Consider the following 19,799-nt stretch of genomic DNA (forward strand, 5'->3'; position numbering starts at 1 on the left):
TATTCGTTTACAAAGTTGTATTTTTAGAGTGATTGTATCTCCGTGTCGGGCTGGATACATTTATGTGAAGAGTTGTATGTGTTGCAAAAGAAGAATTTGAGAACGCTATTTTCTTTCTATTTTTATGAGTAATAATCAATTTATTTGATAAAAAATGTTGTTTTGTAATTAAAAATAAAACGCAAAAATTCGTTTTTTAATGCGCATTAATTGCGCATAATATATTTTAAATCCATAACATTTACTTCGTATGTAAAAAGCCGGTTAAGAGAGGCACGGCTAAATCCGAATGTTTCTAGTTCTAGGTGACATTATCCAATTGAATTAACAAATTAACTAAAGATTAAAACAATTAAGGAGCAAAAACAACATGTAAGGATTAAAAGAAAATTAAAGGAAACAACTCACCGTCAGATCTCAGAGGAATGATAGAGTAGAAATGAATTAAAATTCATTTCTACGTTCATCAATAATTTAGGCGTATATGTTTAGGAGTTTATCCCCTGAACAAATTTGAAATTTCTTAAATGTGAAAAATTGTGAGAATAGTTATTTATGGCGTGAAGAGCATGTCATATTTAAAATAGTTTGTTATATCTTGATAAATAAAATTCTGAAAAGCAAAGGAAATGGAGTTAGAGCACGTGTCTTATAAGTAATGTAAAAGTTGACTTACTGGTTTTAACATAAAAATGTGGTTTATTGAATTAAATTAAGAATTTATCTGTAAAAGACGATGAAAAACTGTAAATGTGGTTATTTAGTGAATGTAACTTACTGAATCTATTAAAATTTGAAAACTGAATGATTTATTTTGTATTATCAACTTTGGGACACTGAATTAAGAGATTACTATATTATTAAACTGAAATAGCTCATACGTTGAATGTGTAATTTGAAAAATTAAATGTATTCGATGAATTGTCTATATGGGTTAATATCTGTTATATCATTCATTAAAAGGTTATTGTAATTATTATTATGTATAGTTCATTTTCTTTCTATAATACCTCCATATTGTTGTAAAGTTGGCAAAATTAACAGGGAGTTTTGTTTTATCATGTTTTGAAATAAATATGTCACATTGACGTTTCAGCTTTCGTTATTCAAAAATAAAAGGTGCATAAAAAATGTTGTGGGGTGTTTATTTGCCATTTATTTACCTAGAAAAGGTGTTTTGTTCTATTTAATTACCTTGTAGCACGTTTTTACAACAAATATGTACTTCGTTAAAATCGTATTTATCTAAAAATTTATTAGTATTTTAACCTCAACTATTTAGTTACTGAAAATGTTACTAAAAATCAGGAAAACAACATAAATTTTATAAGGGTCCTAGATAATACCAACAGAAACCCTAAAAAATGTACATTGACAAGTTTTATAGAAAAAAAAACGAACTATATGTGAAATTCTTCAATTAAGTCCATTTCCCTTGATTTCCTTACACTTTTGATAAGTTTAACATTTTCAAATTTTATGCTGTGTTTATGACTGTCACTATGTTTAAAGATTGCAGAATTATGTTTTGTTAAGTGTTCTCTAAATCTAATGTGTATATTTCTACCAGTTTGGCCTATATAGACCATATTACATTCTGGGCATGTTATTTTGTAAACATATGTAGCACTGAAAAACAAATAAATTTGCTTAATTGTTAAACATAGTTTAATTATTAAATAAAATTTGCGATGAACACCGAATCTACTATATCTAAAGTGGTAAGTAGCACTAGTTAGCATAAGATATTGCTATGTTACATATTTCTATTGCGCTAAAACTAGAACTAACACTAGACCTAGAACTAGAAACATTCGGGTTTAGTGTTATAGTAGAAACCACGAGAGCTGGCAGTGACAGATCGCTTAAAAATGGTATGAATCAAGATATGGACGTATGACTTAGATTATTTCACCACATACATTTAAATGTAGGTTATGTTAGTAATGGAGGTTATGTGTCAAACATTGTCAATGATATTATTTAATGATTTTCCTTTCAAAGAAAACATTTTCGGCTTGTGAAAACACTAACAGATTCATGACAACGCTCACAAGACGTTTCGATTTGAGGTTATAATTATAGAGTTACATCCCTTAGAAGAACAGACGTACTTTTTCGACGTGGCCATTTGAATTGTACAGCAGACATAGTAAACTAATGCTATCTCTTTTTAACACACATTACTCTCTAGCGGTTTGTGAACTACGTATGGCATTTGTAAGAGCGGAAAACGATGATTTACTGCCAGCTCTCGTGGCGTCTACTATAGTTCTAGTTTTACTCTAGCACTATTACTAGAACTAACAAAAAACCTAGAACTAGAATCATTCGGGTTTAGCCGTCTTGAGAGACGTGCGGCTAAGTTTCTAGTTCTCGGTGTAGTGTTAGTTCTAGTATTGCACTAGCATTATCACTAGAACTAACACAAAACCTAGACTAGAATCATTCAGGTTTAGCCGTCTTGGCAGACGTGCGGCTAAACCAGAATGTTTCTAGTTCTCAGAACATTCGATCGATACTTTCTAGTTCTAGGTCTAGTGTTAGTTCTAGTTTTACTCAAGCACTATCATTAGAACTAACACAAGACCTAGACTACAATCTTTCGTGTTTAGCCGTCTTAAGAGACGTGCGGCTAAGTCTTGCAAAAGAAAACACGAAAGTGATATCAAATATGCTTAAATCAATCAGTTAGTGAAATATTGGTAAAGAATAGCCACTGTCATCAGTTCAGTCCAACGTCAAAAATTATTTTTTTTTTTAATTTATTGTTCATTCCCAAAAAGACATAAGAGTCCATAACAGGTATATAAACACTAAAATGTAACAAGAACGCAAGAAGAAGTTACATACATACATACATATACAACAAAAAAAAACATTTCAAAAATCAGTTGAACCTAAGATTAAGGTAATAACTCCTTGCTTCTCCCGCAAAGGAGTCCAGACCATTTTGATTCTTCACCTGTTGTGGTAAATCATTAAATCACTCCGCTGCCGCACAGTGGTCCGAGCGGTAAGAAAACCCGATCGAAAATATTATTTTGGTGTTAGCAATTAGCTAGCTTTATGAAACTTGGCATATGATTATAAGACCAAAAGGGTAATGTTGTGTCAAAATTTGAATTAAATTCGTCAACCGGAAGTAGTACTACGCAAGCAGTACTTTATTTAAATTCATACTCATTTTCTTTTCATATAAATTAGGACTTTAAAGAAGAATATTACTATAAAATTTTGTGCAAAACATTAGACGTATATTACTTCACATTTTTTTGTGTAATTAGGTGATCGCAAATTCCTATCTAAATTGTTTTAAAGAGGACCTATACCGTATGTCTCACGCAACTGGTTCGTTAGAACTTTTTTAGATACCACTATTCGTAGCGGTTTGAAATTTTGACAACATGGATTGTTCATTCGAAGCTTTCGATCTAAAATACTTTCAAGATGGCCGCCACTTCCGGTCTACCGGATGTAGACCACAACTTCGTTATTTTAAATGGAATGCTATAGTTTTTAATGCACCTTTTAATTATATTCGACAAAATAAGTTGACTTTGATAAAAGTTATTGGTACCTACCATTTTTCGTTTTCGAGTTATTTTGTTTTTATGTTTTTCTTTGGCAAATTACTTTATGCTCTTTAAAACCTTATATCTCAGCCAACGCTCATTCAAAAAAGCTCTAAATTGGCACGATTACTCTTGAGATGTTGTCAAACAGATTGTCATTTGTTGTATTAAAGTATCTTATACAGGGTGGTCAAAAATTGAATTATCGTTTCTCCATATTCAATGGTAAGAAAGTCGAAAATTTTAAATGGAATACCCCATATTTTTTTACCCTATCAGAAATGGAATTTGATAAAAATGTGGCAAAATTAATTGGCAGAATTAGTTGGTTAGATAGCTCAATATTACTTAGCTTTTACTAAAAATGTTTTAAGAACTATTCGAGAATAAACTCATCGCTCTTAATTTGAAGTGATATTGGAGACCATAATACGTAAGTTTGCAGCCTACTTATAGTAGAATTTTCCCATGATACTGAGATAGTCCACATACATTTCAAATTATTCGAGATAATATTAAATATTTTTTTTTATATTCACCAACATAACAAAATTTATCTCAATTTGTGTGAGTCTTCTTCATTTTCTAAATCTTGTTCCTCTATATTTACTTCTTCATCATTATTGTCTTCTTCTTCACTTTCTTCATCATCATCATCTTCTTCTTTACCTTCCTTTTCTTCTAGAGATTTGTCCAGTATAAGTAAATTTTTCATGTCTTCATTCATATTTTTATATCTTTCTGAACATTCTTTATAAAAGTTACTAATAAATGGATCGGAGCTCAGTAATAGTCTTTTAAATAAATCTTCAATTGTTTGAAGTCTACCACATTTTCTTGTGTGACATTCTCTAAATCTGCGTACTTGTTTGTTTTTTGCTTCTTGATAAATAAAATCCACAATTATGTGTTAAGTGATCTTTGACTGCCAATTTTTTGGTTAAGGCGCACGTTGGCGCAAGATTTCTTTCTTATGCTATGTACACCATACCTTCAGCAATAAAAAAATGTTAGCTACAATTGTTCGATTTTGTTCGCTCGCAAGATATTTAATTTAAAAGATTGAATGGTCAAAAAATATATGTATTTATTGACGTCAATAGAAATGGTTGTAATTTTTTTCAACAAACATCTTTTGAAATTTGGAAAGGCGTAAAATGAAGACCTTTCTGTACTTTATAAGAAACCAACGACACAATATTTTCAAGTAGTGATATACCATCTTTTTTGTTTTCTAAAGTTGTGTCGTTTTCTAAAAAATTTCCTTATACAAAATAAGGTAATTGTAATAGCAATTTATTTCGCGCAGTAGCTATTATAAAACACCAAAGACTTCATAAACTTCACTAAGAGTCTATTAATAGTTAAAATATATGTAACATTTAAAAAAACAACACTATAAAATTTTTTTTTCAATTGATTTTCGATCGGATTTTGAGTGTTTTCGGACCACTGTGTGCCGTTTCCATGTAATTTAAGCAGTTATTTTATTCTCCAATAGGCATATATTAAAACCGATTCATTCTCATAAAGCCAAGTTTCCGCGAGCACCAGTATGTGTTGATGAGAATAACATAAACTTCATCAAGCTTGTGTCGTAGACTTCTTATGTTAATGTAAAGTAGTTTAATATTTATTGTAGCAGCTTGTTGAGTTTTCTCTAGTTTTTTTTTGGCAAGTCATCAGCACAGTTTAAGAAAATGGGTTTGGATTCATCAGTCTTTTTAAGCATTATCTTTCCATTTTTAACCCAAACATACTTATACTCATTTCCACGACCAAACTCTTTCGTGATCTTAAACAATTTTTGATTGTAACTTCGTTAACTCATCATTGAAATAAACCTTGTTATTGGTTCCCTCATAACCCAGTCCTTCCGTTGTAATGTCCTCTTTTTAACAAAGTGTAATTTATCCTGGTTGCCTTTTCCCCAATCTCCTCTAGTTCAATATTAAGAGAGGTACCTATTTCCTTAACGATGTCCACTGTTCTTTCCGGATTCTGGATCGGTATACCATGAATTATGATGTTCCTCATAATTGATATTTCTAGTTAGTTAGTTTTAAGTTAATTTCTGACACTAACTGCATCCTTTACAAAAATAACCGGATTTTTTTAGGTAGGTTGTAGCCAGAAACTCAAGAATAGTTTTGCCATATTTTTGCATGTTTTCATATTTTGTGCATTTATATATAGATAGCATTTATAAGCATCTATACAAATCCGCAGAATAACAGTGAGTTATTGAAATTAAATCTTAATTGCTTTACATGAATACAAATTATGATTCTTGCCACCACTACTTTAAGTGCAAAAAGGTTTGCCTCTATGATATTATGCAAGTCTTAGGTTGAGCTGGAATAAATATGTGCTTGTTGACTTTTTGCTGCCAATACATTGTAACAAATAAGAATAAATCTTGAAGGAATCTTTTGGTTATAAATATTCATCAAGATTAAAAACAAAAATTTATTTTTTCATGATATCTCAATTAGGAAATTTACTTTTGATTTATCCATACAATGTTGGCTTTTCCCCCAGGTGTATGGGGCGTGCCTCCCATCGCCATTTTACGGCGATCGGTGGGGAGATCGGAACAAAGATTGGTTGCAACGGTTGGGCCCCACTTGGTGGGAAACCGTTCGAAATTTATGTGGTCAATTAATCGAGCTCGTTAGGTTCGTGGGATGCCAGGATTTTCCCTCTTCGCTCCCCCGATTGATTTACTCCTGTAATTGAGCTGTTAGTAAATCCGGTTGATTAAAATATATTTACAAAACTAAATTCGCAACTATTACAAAATATAATTAAAAATAATATTTCTTATAAAAAAACTAAGATGCAATTAAAATGTTTCTTTAAGAAAAATAAATCGAATCGTAATAAATCTTCTTCTGTGATGGTGATATTTTTCAATGAGGGCGGAAGCGATTATAATATGAGAATATTTTTTATATATTTTTTTTAATTTAACAAGATCTCAAACTGAATACCCATTATGCTGGTAATCATCGACCTTCAACGAGTTAATTCGACGTCATTTGACGTCTTAGTCTGCGTACCTAATTATATTTATTTTATTATCGGCAAACATCTGCTCTTTCTTATTTATGTACGTACGTCTGAAAGTCTGTTCGTGCTTCGTGTGTTGGAGTCAAAGAAAGGAAATGAAACACATTAATCGATCGTAAACGAATAAAAATAACTTCATCATACTAAAATTAAAAACAATCATTCCCATTATAATTTATGTATAAACCGTATTTTACAATTTTATATCTTCCACAACATGGTGCTTATGGCTAATAATTTTTGTTCCGAAATTAAAATCGAACGCATTCCAGCAACGACCGACGCGACGTTAGTACTCGTATAATATACAGTTAATATAAATATAAGTAAAGGGTCTCTTTTTTCAGTGAAAACACCGCCACGACCAGCCGGTAAATACTCATATACGTTTTACGACCTCTATAATGTAGGTAATTTAAGGCAAGCGTACGGTCAATATAGCGTAATATAATGCGATATATGTCGATTATTTCTTCAACGTCCCACACTACTGAAACTTGCCCCCAAACCAATATATTATTGTTGTTATTATTTTATTGATAGATATAGTATGTAAAAATTGGTTATGGAAATATATAATAATGTGTAAAAAATATAATATAAAGAAAGTTCAATAAATTGTTAATTAAAGTTTTTTTTAATTGTACTTTAATATAGTATTACTGATAATCAATATATTATATACTGATTTAGAAATGACTGATAAAATAGAAGAACAAAAAAAGTGACAAAAAAAAACAGAATGACATATTTCATTACACATTTTTCTTTAAATTCTTAATATCAATATAACTATTAAAGTTGGATATATGACATACTTATCATTAATAAAAGGTAACTTGATGGGAAATTCAACTAGCACACAATATACAGGGTGTATCTGAATGACATGCCCAAACTTCAGGGGGTGATTCTTTAGGCAATTTTAAGGGTACTTTGATATATAAACCATGGGCGACTTGGGCTCCCCTAAGGAGCTACACCCCTCCAAAAATGGCGGAAAATTTTGGTTTAATTTCTTTTTCTCCAAAACCAAAAACGCTAGGAAAATGAAATTTGGGGAATATGTTTAACTCATAATAGGGCACGTTTTGACCCTATTTGTACTTTCAACCTACCCTTCTAAACTACTAAACGTAACCACCCCCGTTCAATTTATGCCTAGATTTTTTTTATGAAGATGATAAATACATTGGAAAAATTTCAGTTAGATAGATAAAACTATTCTAAAACTTTTTTGTCTCTCTGATTTTCTTCGAAAATTTAATAATTTCTGAGAAAAAAAATAATTAAGCAAACACTAACTGTTAAGCTGTAGGGTTGTTAATCAAAAGTTGAAATGAATTTTTAATGAAAAAAACTTAGTAGGCTTTGCAATCTTTGTCAGAAATATTTTTGACGTTTAAATGTCAGTGGTTTTCGTACTATTATTATTGTTTTATTTAAAATTTTGAAACGTCGAGTGAACGAGCGTAAATGCGATAAAACTTTATTTAAAAATTAATTTGAAAAACAATAATAATAGTAAGAAAAACGCTGACATTTAAACGTCAAAAATATTTCTGACAAAGATTGCAAAGCCTACTAAGATTTTTTCATTAAAAATTCATTCCAACTTTTGATCGACAACCCCGATGTTTAACGTGCAGTATTTGCTTTATTATTTTTTTTCTCAAAAATTTGTCGTTTTTGGAAAAATTTTAGAGAGACAAAAAAGTTTTAGGATACTTTCATCTACCTAGATAAAAATTTTTTAATGTATTTATCATCTGCATAAAAAAAATATTAGCAAAAATGTGAAGGGGGTGGTTACGTTTAGTAGTTTAGAAGGGTAGGTTGAAAGTACAAGTAGGGTCAAATCATGCCCTATTATGAGTTAAACATATTCCCCAAATTTCATTTTCCTAGCGTTTATGGTTTTTGAGAAAAACAAATTAAACCAAAATTTTCCGCCATTTTTGGAGGGGTGTAGCTCCTTAGGGGAGCCGAAGTCGCCCATGGTTCATATATCAAAGTACCCTTAAAATTCACTAAAGAATCACCCCTTGAAGTTTGTTGCAGTCATTCAGATACACCCTGTATAGGTGTTCCATTTAAAAAACTTTAAAAAAGCTATTTGAAAAATATCCAAATGGTATATGGCAGCAAAATTATTTTACATTATAAAATATTAATCAAATAATAAAAGGAAGAACAAAAAAAACTGATAAATATGGACACAATATAATATTAAATACAATAACGCATATTTTATTACACATTATTCTTTAAATTCTAAATATCAGGAAAACTACTATTAGATATATGACATACTTATCATTAATTAAAGGTAACTTGATGGGCAATTGAACCAGCACATAATATACAGGCTGTTCCATTTAAAAAACTTATGAAAAAGCCATTTGAAAAACATCAAAAGTAACTAAGCTTTATGAACACGCTGTATAGCGTATCTAATATCTTTGTTACTATCATTTATCTACTGGCTTTGGATATTGTTTGACATAGTTTCAAGGCAAAACTGGAAAAAATGTCGTTTTTAAAAAGATCCTGCAATGGACACATTTTGGAAAAACAATTGATTATCTCAGGAACTATGAACGCTATGAGTTATTAACATATATGCGATAAACGATAAAATGTATAGGGTGTTCCATATAAAAAAATCTACATACTCTCCGTTACGCTTAAATGGAACATCCTGTATAAGTGAAAATAATTTAACGTAATAAAAAGTGATGAGTCAAATAACTTTTGTATAAAACATTTTTTTCTTTCTCAAACGATTTAGCAACTATTGTCCGCCGGGATACTAATAACTCACCCTGTATATACAGGTGTCCCGTATCTTCCGCATCAGAGCATTATACGGTTGTAGGATACATTATTCTGAAGCAATTTTTCTAATAAAATTTTTCCGAAATGTTTATAATAACCGCACGGGAACTGTTTAAAGTTGTCCAATAGCAATTTTCCGTGAATCACGAAAAAACTTTATTTCTCTTTCCGTGTCGAATCTGTTGGTGAGTACACGAAAGCTAGTACTTAAGCTTTTGTTGAATTGCTATTGGACGAAAAACAGTTCGTTTAAACAGTTCCCGTTGAAACATCGCTCCAGAATAATGTATCCTACAACCGTATAATGCTATGATGCGGAAGATACGGGACATCCTGTATATATATATAGCGCTTTATTTTTTTTTTAGCCACACTATGGGTATTACTTTCAAAATATTTGGCAGTAATATGTTTTAGGACATCCTCTACACGATGGTGATATCATATTTTCAATTGGACGAAATATTTCAAAATGGCGACTGTCAACTTTTTTTTTAAATGGAATGCCAAAATTTTTTTTTTATTATTGAGATCATAAAAACATTCCTTTTACGATAGTATTTTGTTTTTCTTAAAAATTCATTTCTTTCCCCATCAAAAAGCAAACTAACATTGTAATCTAGTAGCGCAAGAATGTTTTACACTCGATGTTATGTTTATTACAAAATAAAGTTTAATTATTTCTTTTGTGTCTAGCGTTACTTGATATTTAGACAAAAATAACATCGAGTGTAAAACATTCATGCGCTACTAGATTAAAATGTTAGTTTGTTTTTTGATGGGGAAAGAAATGAATTTTTAAGAAACCGTTCAATCTTCAAGAAAATCTTCACAACGGAGAGTTTAAGAAAAAAAATTGTTAAGCAAAAAGTAATCAGTTTGTCAAGTTGTTTAAGACTTTGAAAGAAAAAAGTATATGTGCCATTTGAAAAAATAAAAATTACGTCAGAAGGGCCTTTAGGCAACCCTGAAAAAAATTCTGTTCTCACCAAAATATGTTTACTTGAAACTTATTTCGATTCGAGTTTTTGTTTTTGAGATATAAGCATATGGCATTTTAAATGAAACACCCCGTATATATAAATATACCGGGTGATTCAGACCACCCGTACCAGGGATTTTTCTCAAAAACGCGATTACCTAAGAAGTTGCAATAAAAAACCGGAAGTTGGTGGTAATGACATCAACTAAAAATTTTCCAAGTTGTCATATGAATTAAGTTTTATCGTAGAATAGATATTTTAAAAATAAACAACTTTTATTTTAACTCTTCTTAGATTTAATGCAACGTTTAAGTGCTATTGATGATTACAATATTTTTTCCTTATTTTTTCGTATATGAAAATTTTTAAGTTGATGTCATTACCACCAACTTCCGGTGTTACCAGCCTGATAAAAACTGGTACATTGGATTTTATTATCATATTTTTTATTGCAACTTCTTAGGTAATTGCGTTTTTGAGAAATATGTATATGAAGTTAAATTTGTGTATACCTAAATATAGTGTGTCCGAACAGCAAAGCAAGATAGAAATAAGAAGTCTTCACCAAATAAATGGTATCTCTTTAAGTTTTCGTAGTATGTTAACGCAATAACCATAAGCTGCAGCCGATTAGTCTACGCTAGTTGAAATGTGGACGGTACAAAGAAAATGTGGTGGCATGAACTCAGTTTTTAACGTTTAACAAGTACCTTGACATGTTGGAATTGTAGAGTGCTGCAATTTCCAGAAAATGTTATCTTTCACACTATGGCAAAATAATTTTTGAGTTTCTGGATAACCCAACCCAACCCAACCTTCCCCCAGCAATGGTTCTATCAAGCCATGTCCACCATGATTATTAAGTTATAAGAAGGAGAAGCAAAATAAAGTTGTTTATTAGCAGATCGCATACAAACCACAAGCTGAGGAAAAAAATTTCATCTGATTTGCTGAGTTAGGTTCGATTGAGTTTCTGGTAATGAGGAAGTTCTGTGTCCAAAATTAGATTGAGATCAACTCATAGGTAAACACTTCTGCCATACACTAATAGCTCTGTCAGAAAGGGATTAGGATGATGTTAGCTTAATTCTGCAAAATTGAAAATGATAATTGTTGGGAATATGGTCATAAAACAGTGCAGAAGACAATATCAAAAAGAACGCAACTACATCATATGCTCATCAATATGTTTGTCAGGCATAATTTACAGCTTTGCATTTTTGAAATTGTTATTGGCCAAAATGTTTGTTTAGAAATTAATGTATAATAAAATCAGTTTAGTGATATGGACTCAACCGTAGATTATTTTCTTTATGTCACAAAAAAGAAATCAACAAAATACCACGCCATTACTTACACACTAACCACCAAGACAAAATCGTAAACAAAAAAGAAAAAAAAATGTAAAATGGGCATATCTCAGAAACAATTAATACTGGTGGCGTATATCATTTTGCGGGCGGCGCGCCTTAAGTGGACGTCGTTTAGCGCACGTTCGAACCACGCCCCGGCGTCCTTTAACCAGGGGGCCCTTAACGAGCACGTTGATTAATGAGCACGGGGCGCCGTCTACGCCTATCGGGCGTGCTCAAAACAAGCCTCTGCCCACCGCTACCTTTCCAGACAGGTAACCCAGTGCTAGTTGGTTCACGCCAATACACACCTGCACACTTCTGCGTCGTAGGCGCCGAACGGACACGCTCTCCTTTTACAAATCCGGGGGCTCGTTCTTTTGAACGATAAAACCGAACGGAATACTTACTACATCACGGCGACGGTTTTCTTGTATCAAAAAAACCATCAATAAAAAAAAATTTTTTAATCATTGTTTTTTTTTTCGGTTTTTGTGTTGATTTTGAGTGCCGATTTTATTACAAAATTGTTTTCGTTAGTTGACATAGTGCTTGATTTTTTTCATTAATAAGGTTGTTTTGTTGACTACATTTGTTAATAGTGATAATCATTTTTAGTGTTTAAATTTTGTTTGTGAATGTTTAATTGTTTTTGTGGACAAAAGTTTGGAACTCTTTGGATCAAGGTAAGTTTTAGAATTACCTCATCAAATTCAATTCTAAATAGAAATAATCTTTGTAAATACAGTTTCGCTTGCAGACCTCCTAAGTACTTGTCCCATAAAAATATGTCACAAAGAGATCAGAAGAATATAGCCTTTTTGTTTGTACATTCCATTTTATTTGAAGTCTAAATGAGCCAGACTTGGTAAATTATGTAGAATCTCAAAAAATTGATCTAAAAAAAAGGATCAACAAAGTATTGGGTACCCGCGTTTATTTTCTGCAAACACTGTCTCTTTGCGTTTGTAAATCACTCAAGATTTTCAGTACACCAATACCGAATTTGAGAATATTTGAGGTTGATTAAATATTAATCATTGAACCTCAGTAACAACAGACTTCTGCTTAATTAAGTCATTATGATGTACATTATGATGACCAGTTTTGGTTGATATGACCTTAATCACTGAGCCTCAACCTCAAGCAACCTCAGCTTAGTTAGTCAAAACATGTACAGGGTGTCCAAATTTCGATGAGTTTGCAGGATATCTCAGTTATTATGAAAGATAGAAAGTTGCGGCTTTCGCGAACCTAAGCTACTTTTTTGTGAAACTTAGAATGGCGCAAACCAAATTTTCATAGCCCTCTTCGTTTTTGATATACAGGGAGTGTTTGAAATTTACGATTTTCTGTATCTCGGCTATCCGGAAACTTAGTAAAAAAGTAAAAACGGGTTCTAATAGATTTTTTCGCGTGGAATCCAATGGTGCACGTAGAATTTTTCTACTCATCACGGTTTTTGAGTTATAAACACAACTCAAACTTAGTGAATACCCAACTTCTAAAATACTTAACTCTTTATAACTCAAAAACCGTGATGACTAGAAAAATTCTACGTACACCATTGGATTCTACGTGAAAAAATCTATTAGAACTCGTTTTTACTTTTTTACTAAGATTCCGGATAGCCGAGATACAGGAGGTGTCTGAAAATCGTAAATTTTGATACACTCCCTGTATATCAAAAACGAAAAGGGCTATGAAAATTTGGTTTGTGCCATTGTAAGTTTCACAAAAAAGTAGCTCAGGTTCGCGAAAATCGCAGCTTTCTATCTTTCATAATAACTGAGATACCCTGCAAATCCATCGAAATTTGGACGCCCTGTATAGCTCCAGTTTATAAAGCCAAGATTATGGCGGCCGAGGTGTTACTATATAATGACCAATTTCAGGTTGATATAATATTAATGACTGAGCCTGGCTCTCATATTGTGGCGCCTCGATCGCAAGCTTTATGGCACAAAATTGTAGATCTTCTGAAGATCATATCAATCTGAACCTGGTAATTACATTGTGACGCCAGAAATTGTAGATCTAAGCCGAGGTTGCTTGCTGCCAAAACATGGTTACAAACTCAAGTAATGCTTATTTAACAAATTATGTACATAAACTAATGGCTTGAGTATCTGAGTGCAGATCTAAAAACGTTTCTGATAAATCAATCTCTAAATCTAAACCTTATGGTATCTTGTGGTAGCTCTAAGTTGACTTATAAAAGTGTTATTACAGCAACCTAGATTAGAAAGAATCATTTCAAAATAACAAAATTTTTTTGAATGCAAAAAGTAATGAATTTTCATTATTTAATTAGTCCCACCTAAAATAACGTTGTGTATGAAAAAACGTCAATCAATTTTAATTCATTTCCAAACTAATTAACATTATGCAAATTTGTTTAAGTAAAACACCGCACAATCTTTATTTCTAGTCATAAAAGCACTAAAAACTTTTAGATTTTAATTATTTAAAAGACTTTTAAAATCGTTTAATTAGAAGTATTTGTTTTATTAATCCATACATGTTTTATATTTGTATAAAACATTTCTGTTATAACATAACCCAAATTATACTAAATAAATTCTTTATAACACACCAAGAAATCAATACTAATTTTTATGTAAACGATGGTTTTACGATTTCCGTCGACAGACATAAATAATAAAAAAAAAAACGACGGATAATAATGATGCAAAATAAATTCAGTTGCCTCGCCCCATTTAGGAGTTTATTGTTGCCTTATTTACATTCGCTTTTAAATTACTGTCGGTGTGTAAATGCAAAACGACCGCTTTTTAGTAGATAAACAACGCACTATCCGTCGTATAATTTAAATTAATTAATGATATTCATTACGGTGACAAGTACGTTTTTTAATTTTTTAACAATTAGCGGTTTTAATTGATTTCTATAAATTTATCTTTTTGAATATTTAAAATTATTAAAAAAAAAATAAAATAGTTTAAAATAAATTCTTTTAATAATAATTTCAATAACTCTATGTTTGATTGCTGTAAACAAAGTGAAAAATAATATTGTAACACGTGAAGACAACGTGTATCAGTAAAAATTAAAATTGCGATCATTATAGTATAACATGTATAGAGGCCAATATCCTGCATAATTTTTAATATATTCCACTCAGCGCGCGTTATCGTCGCATAATTACCCTCCCTCAATTTACTTTATCGCTACTTTTGTTACCTTTAGTAATTGGCACGAATTTTACTATAATTACAACCGATTTTTAAATAACCTTAAAATAACCAACAACATATATTTAAGTACTTAGATAACATATAGATAAATAGTTATTAATATTTTTCGTTTCCTTTCGTTTTTATTCTTACATTTGTTTTCAACGCATGTGGTTAAACCAAGAATATGTTGTTATAGGGGTCGTGGATTCATTTTGGATACTAAGAGATGGAAGGAGGAGAATGCTTAGAAATGGATTTGAGTACTAATAGGCAACGAGATCAGCAAGCTCCGGATAGTTGTAAAGTTAGGGTAGCGAAAAGTGTTTTTTCTATAAGAAGCCTAGTCGATATTGGTGAAGGTGGAGAGAAATCAGAGGAAGAAGTTAACCAAAATAGTTCAATAAATACTGCACAAGGTAAGTTTTTGTATTGAGAAAATATCTTTGTAGCGGAAATCATATCCATACTTTAAATTAGACCTTAAAGAATCCTTATGAAGGTCTTGTATAAAACGTTATATGTTTAATATATAAATTTAGGAGAAAAACATTTCTGAAAAAATTGTTGTAGAAAAAATTTTGGGTTAAGGAATTAAATTCAAAAAATCATATCTGCTTTAATTGAGGGAATTATAAAATGAGCTACACTTTAAATTAAACCTTAAACAGTCTGTTTTAAGATGACGTATAAAAAGTTATATGTTAAATGTATAAATTTAGGAGAAAAACATTTCTGAAGAAATTGTTGTAAAAATAAGGTTGGGTTAAGGAATTATATTAAATTCAAAAAGTTATATCTGCTATAATTTTCGAAATTATGAAACGAGTTATACTTTAAATTAAACCGTAAAGAGTCCTTATTAAGGTGATGTAAAAAGCGTTATATGTTTAATGTATAAATTTATGAAAAAAACATTTCTGAAGAAATTGTTGTAAAAATAAGGTTGGGTTAAGAAATCAAATTAAATTCAAAAATTCATATCTGCTTTAATTTTCGGAATTATGAAATGAGTTATACTTTAAATTAAACCGTAAAGACTGCTTATTAAGGTGATGTATAAAATGTTATATGTTAAATGTATAAATTTAGGAGAAAAACGTTTTTGAAGAAATTATTGTTAAAATAAGTTTGGGCTAAGGAATTATATTAAATTCAAAAAATCATATCTGCTCTAATTTTTGGAATTATAACATGAGTTATACTTTAAATTAAACCGTAAAGAGTGCTCATTAAGGTGATGTATAAAATATTATATGTTAAATGTATAAATTTAGGAGAAAAACGTTTTTGAAGAAATTATTGTTAAAATTAGTTTGGGCTAAGGAATTATATTAAATTCAAAAAATCATAACTGGTCTAATTTTTGGAATTATAAAGTGAGTTATACTTTAAATTAAACCTTAAACAGTGCTTCTTAAGGTGATGTATAAAACGTTATATGTTTAATGTGCAAATTTAGGAGAAAAACATTTCTGAAGAAATTGTTGTAAAAATAACTTTGGGTTAAAGAATTAAATTCAAAAAATCATATCTGCTTTAATTGAGGGAATTATAAAATGAGCTATACTTTAAATTAAACCTTAATCAGTCTGTTTTAAGATGACGTATAAAAAGTTATATGTTAAATGTATAAATTTAGGAGAAAAACATTTCTGAAGAAATTGTTGTAAAAATAAGGTTGGGTTAAGGAATTATATTAAATTCAAAAAGTTATATCTGCTTTAATTTTCGAAACTATGAAACGAGTTATACTTTAAATTAAACCGTAAAGAGTCCTTATTAAGGTGATGTAAAAAGCGTTATATGTTTAATGTATAAATTTATGAAAAAAACATTTCTGAAGAAATTGTTGTAAAAATAAGGTTGGGTTAAGAAATCAAATTAAATTCAAAAATTCATATCTGCTTTAATTTTCGGAATTATGAAATGAGTTATACTTTAAATTAAACCGTAAAGACTGCTTATTAAGGTGATGTATAAAATGTTATATGTTAAATGTATAAATTTAGGAGAAAAACGTTTTTGAAGAAATTATTGTTAAAATAAGTTTGGGCTAAGGAATTATATTAAATTCAAAAAATCATATCTGCTCTAATTTTTGGAATTATAACATGAGTTATACTTTAAATTAAACCGTAAAGAGTGCTCATTAAGGTGATGTATAAAATATTATATGTTAAATGTATAAATTTAGGAGAAAATCGTTTTTGAAGAAATTATTGTTAAAATTAGTTTGGGCTAAGGAATTATATTAAATTCAAAAAATCATATCTGCTCTAATTTTTGGAATTATAAAGTGAGTTATACTTTAAATTAAACCTTAAACAGTGCTTCTTAAGGTGATGTATAAAACGTTATATGTTTAATGTGCAAATTTAGGAGAAAAACATTTCTGAAGAAATTGTTGTAAAAATAACTTTGGGTTAAGGAATTAAATTCAAAAAATCATATCTGCTTTAATTTTTGGAATTACAAAATGAGCTATACTTTAAATTAAACCTTAAAAAGTCTGTTTTAAGATGATGTATAAAAAGTTATATGTTAAATGTATAAATTTAGGAGAAAAACATTTCTGAAGAAATTGTTGTAAAAAGAAGGTTGGGTTAAGGAATTAAATTAAATTCAAAAATTCATATCTGCTTTAATTTTTGGAATTATGAAATGAGTTATACTTTAAATTAAACCGTAAAGAGTGCTTATTAAGATGATGTATAAAAAGTTATATGTTTAATGTCTAAATTTAGAAGAAAAACATTTCTGAACAAATTGTTATAAAAATAACTTTGGGTTAAGGAATTAAATTCAAAAAAATCATATCTGCTTTAATTTTTGGAGTTATAAAATGAATAATACTTTAAATTAAACCTTAAAGAGTGCTTATTAAGGTGATGTATAAAACGTTATATGTTTAATGTGCAAATTTAGGAGAAAAATAGTTCTAAACAAATTATTGTAAAATTAATTTTTGTTAAGGAATTAAATTCAAAAAATCATATCTGCTTTAATTGTGGGAATTACAAAATGAGCTATACTTTAAATTAAACCTTAAAAAGTCTGTTTTAAAATGATCTATAAAAAGTTATATGTTGAATGTATTAATTTGGAAGAAAAACATTTTTGAAGAAATACTTTCTCACTAATTTTATTTATAATTATATATTTCAAACATCTTCAATCCAACTATTATTAATCGGCAATTCGTTCCTCCCTTAAGGCTAAAGCCTGTTATGGTCAAGACATCGACGAAGTTCTTGATTAGAATTTATAGCCAGCAATTCGCTCTTATAATGTGCTCTTCGAATCTCGAACCAAAACACCAACATTTACATTTATCCATCTCGCTCTCAACGAAATCTTCCACGCGCGTTTCTTTCTTGTTTCAACGTCTCTTCTTATACACCTTAATATGCATTAGAGTGGGGTCAAAGAGGGAACAAAAGGCGATAATCGTTAACGTCTAAAAGCAAAATTTACAACTAAAGAGGCGACTATCAGCATTCAGACGGATTTTTCGGTTTTCTCTTTTTTTTTTCATCGTGTCTTTTAAATCACTTTTAAGTTTTTTTTGTTTACTTTTTAAGGTTTTTTTAATTTCTTCTCGAATGAATTTTCAATTATATTCCTTAATTGTGATTTACTGCGCATAAATATGGTTATTATGGGGTAGGGCGCAGCTCCGCAAAGATCATTATGACGATAATTATATGGACTGATTGGTCGAAACAATCGTCCACCAGCACTCGACTATATAAACTCCGTTTTAATTTAATCGCGTGGTCTCTTAGTTATGATATATTCCAAGAACTTTTTAACAAAACAAAAAATTTTAAAAGAACAAGTATGTATCATTAGTATGTAGATTAGTGAATAATTTATTCCGGATAACGCAAGATAATTTCAGTCAACTCTCGGTTTGTATTTACGATTATAGTAGTACCATAGTATTTTGAATAAATGCTTTTTGAATGCATCATCATCCGTTTAGTAGTTTTTAAATACTTTGACATTGAGAAATCTTTTAAGTAATCATTAACGTTATTATCAAGTGTGATGTGTTTATGCAAAATTATAGTACCTACATATATTTTTTCATCACAGTTATTATCGATATAGGGATAACATAAATTGAAGACTGCGAAAACGGGATATATTCTACATAAAAAACCGATAGCATAAAATAAAGTCGTATAACAACTGTAGCGGTCGTTACAAATTACCCGTATACCATGACCAGTGTTTCATTTATTAATTCGAACAGAGGGCGATATAGCTTATATACCAACATAGACACACTCAAGTATGATACTTTAAGAGTAACGTATTACTTATGCATTCGGAGAGTTTGTTAGAGTTACGGAATGCAGCAGGTAGCTAAAGCAAACGCGTTTATAGTGATAGTGCTAGTTTAAATGAGCTCTCTCGTTCCTTATTTAATACGTAAGTAACATGGGTACTACAACACAAATCAGGCTCGTATATTGATAAGCTTAATGTCTTCGAGAGCGTGTTACCAATAAATCCGTTGAGTGCGTTCCTATTGGATTTGTTTTCTAACTGGATATGTCTTATTGGAATGATAAGCTTAAATTTTTTTTTAATTAAGATTTATTGAGTGTTTCAACATATTTATGTAGCTATCAAATTAAAAATAGATTTTGATAAATGTGTCTAATTTTGTTCAATTTGTACGTTTAATTGTCACAACAAATATATCATATTATATTTCAATTTTAATAAATATCCATGAAAAATCCTTTAAAATGAATCCAAACACGATAC

General features: G+C 30.1%; 1 protein-coding gene across 1 annotated transcript in view; it reads left to right on the forward strand.

Moving 5' to 3' along the window:
* Positions 1 to 12,119: 12,119 nt before the first annotated feature.
* LOC111421103 (homeobox protein aristaless-like) overlaps positions 12,120 to 19,799 on the forward strand; it is a 123,825-nt gene continuing 116,145 nt past the window's right edge. Inside the window, exons 1-2 of the mRNA XM_023054237.2 lie at positions 12,120 to 12,506; positions 15,217 to 15,436. Of these exons, the coding sequence (XP_022910005.1) occupies positions 15,247 to 15,436 (190 nt within the window). The 5' untranslated portion in view covers positions 12,120 to 12,506; positions 15,217 to 15,246. The remainder of the gene's footprint in view (positions 12,507 to 15,216; positions 15,437 to 19,799) is intronic.

The sequence above is a fragment of the Onthophagus taurus genome, chromosome 6 (assembly GCF_036711975.1).
Source record: "Onthophagus taurus isolate NC chromosome 6, IU_Otau_3.0, whole genome shotgun sequence".
NCBI classification, from domain to species: domain Eukaryota; kingdom Metazoa; phylum Arthropoda; class Insecta; order Coleoptera; family Scarabaeidae; genus Onthophagus; species Onthophagus taurus.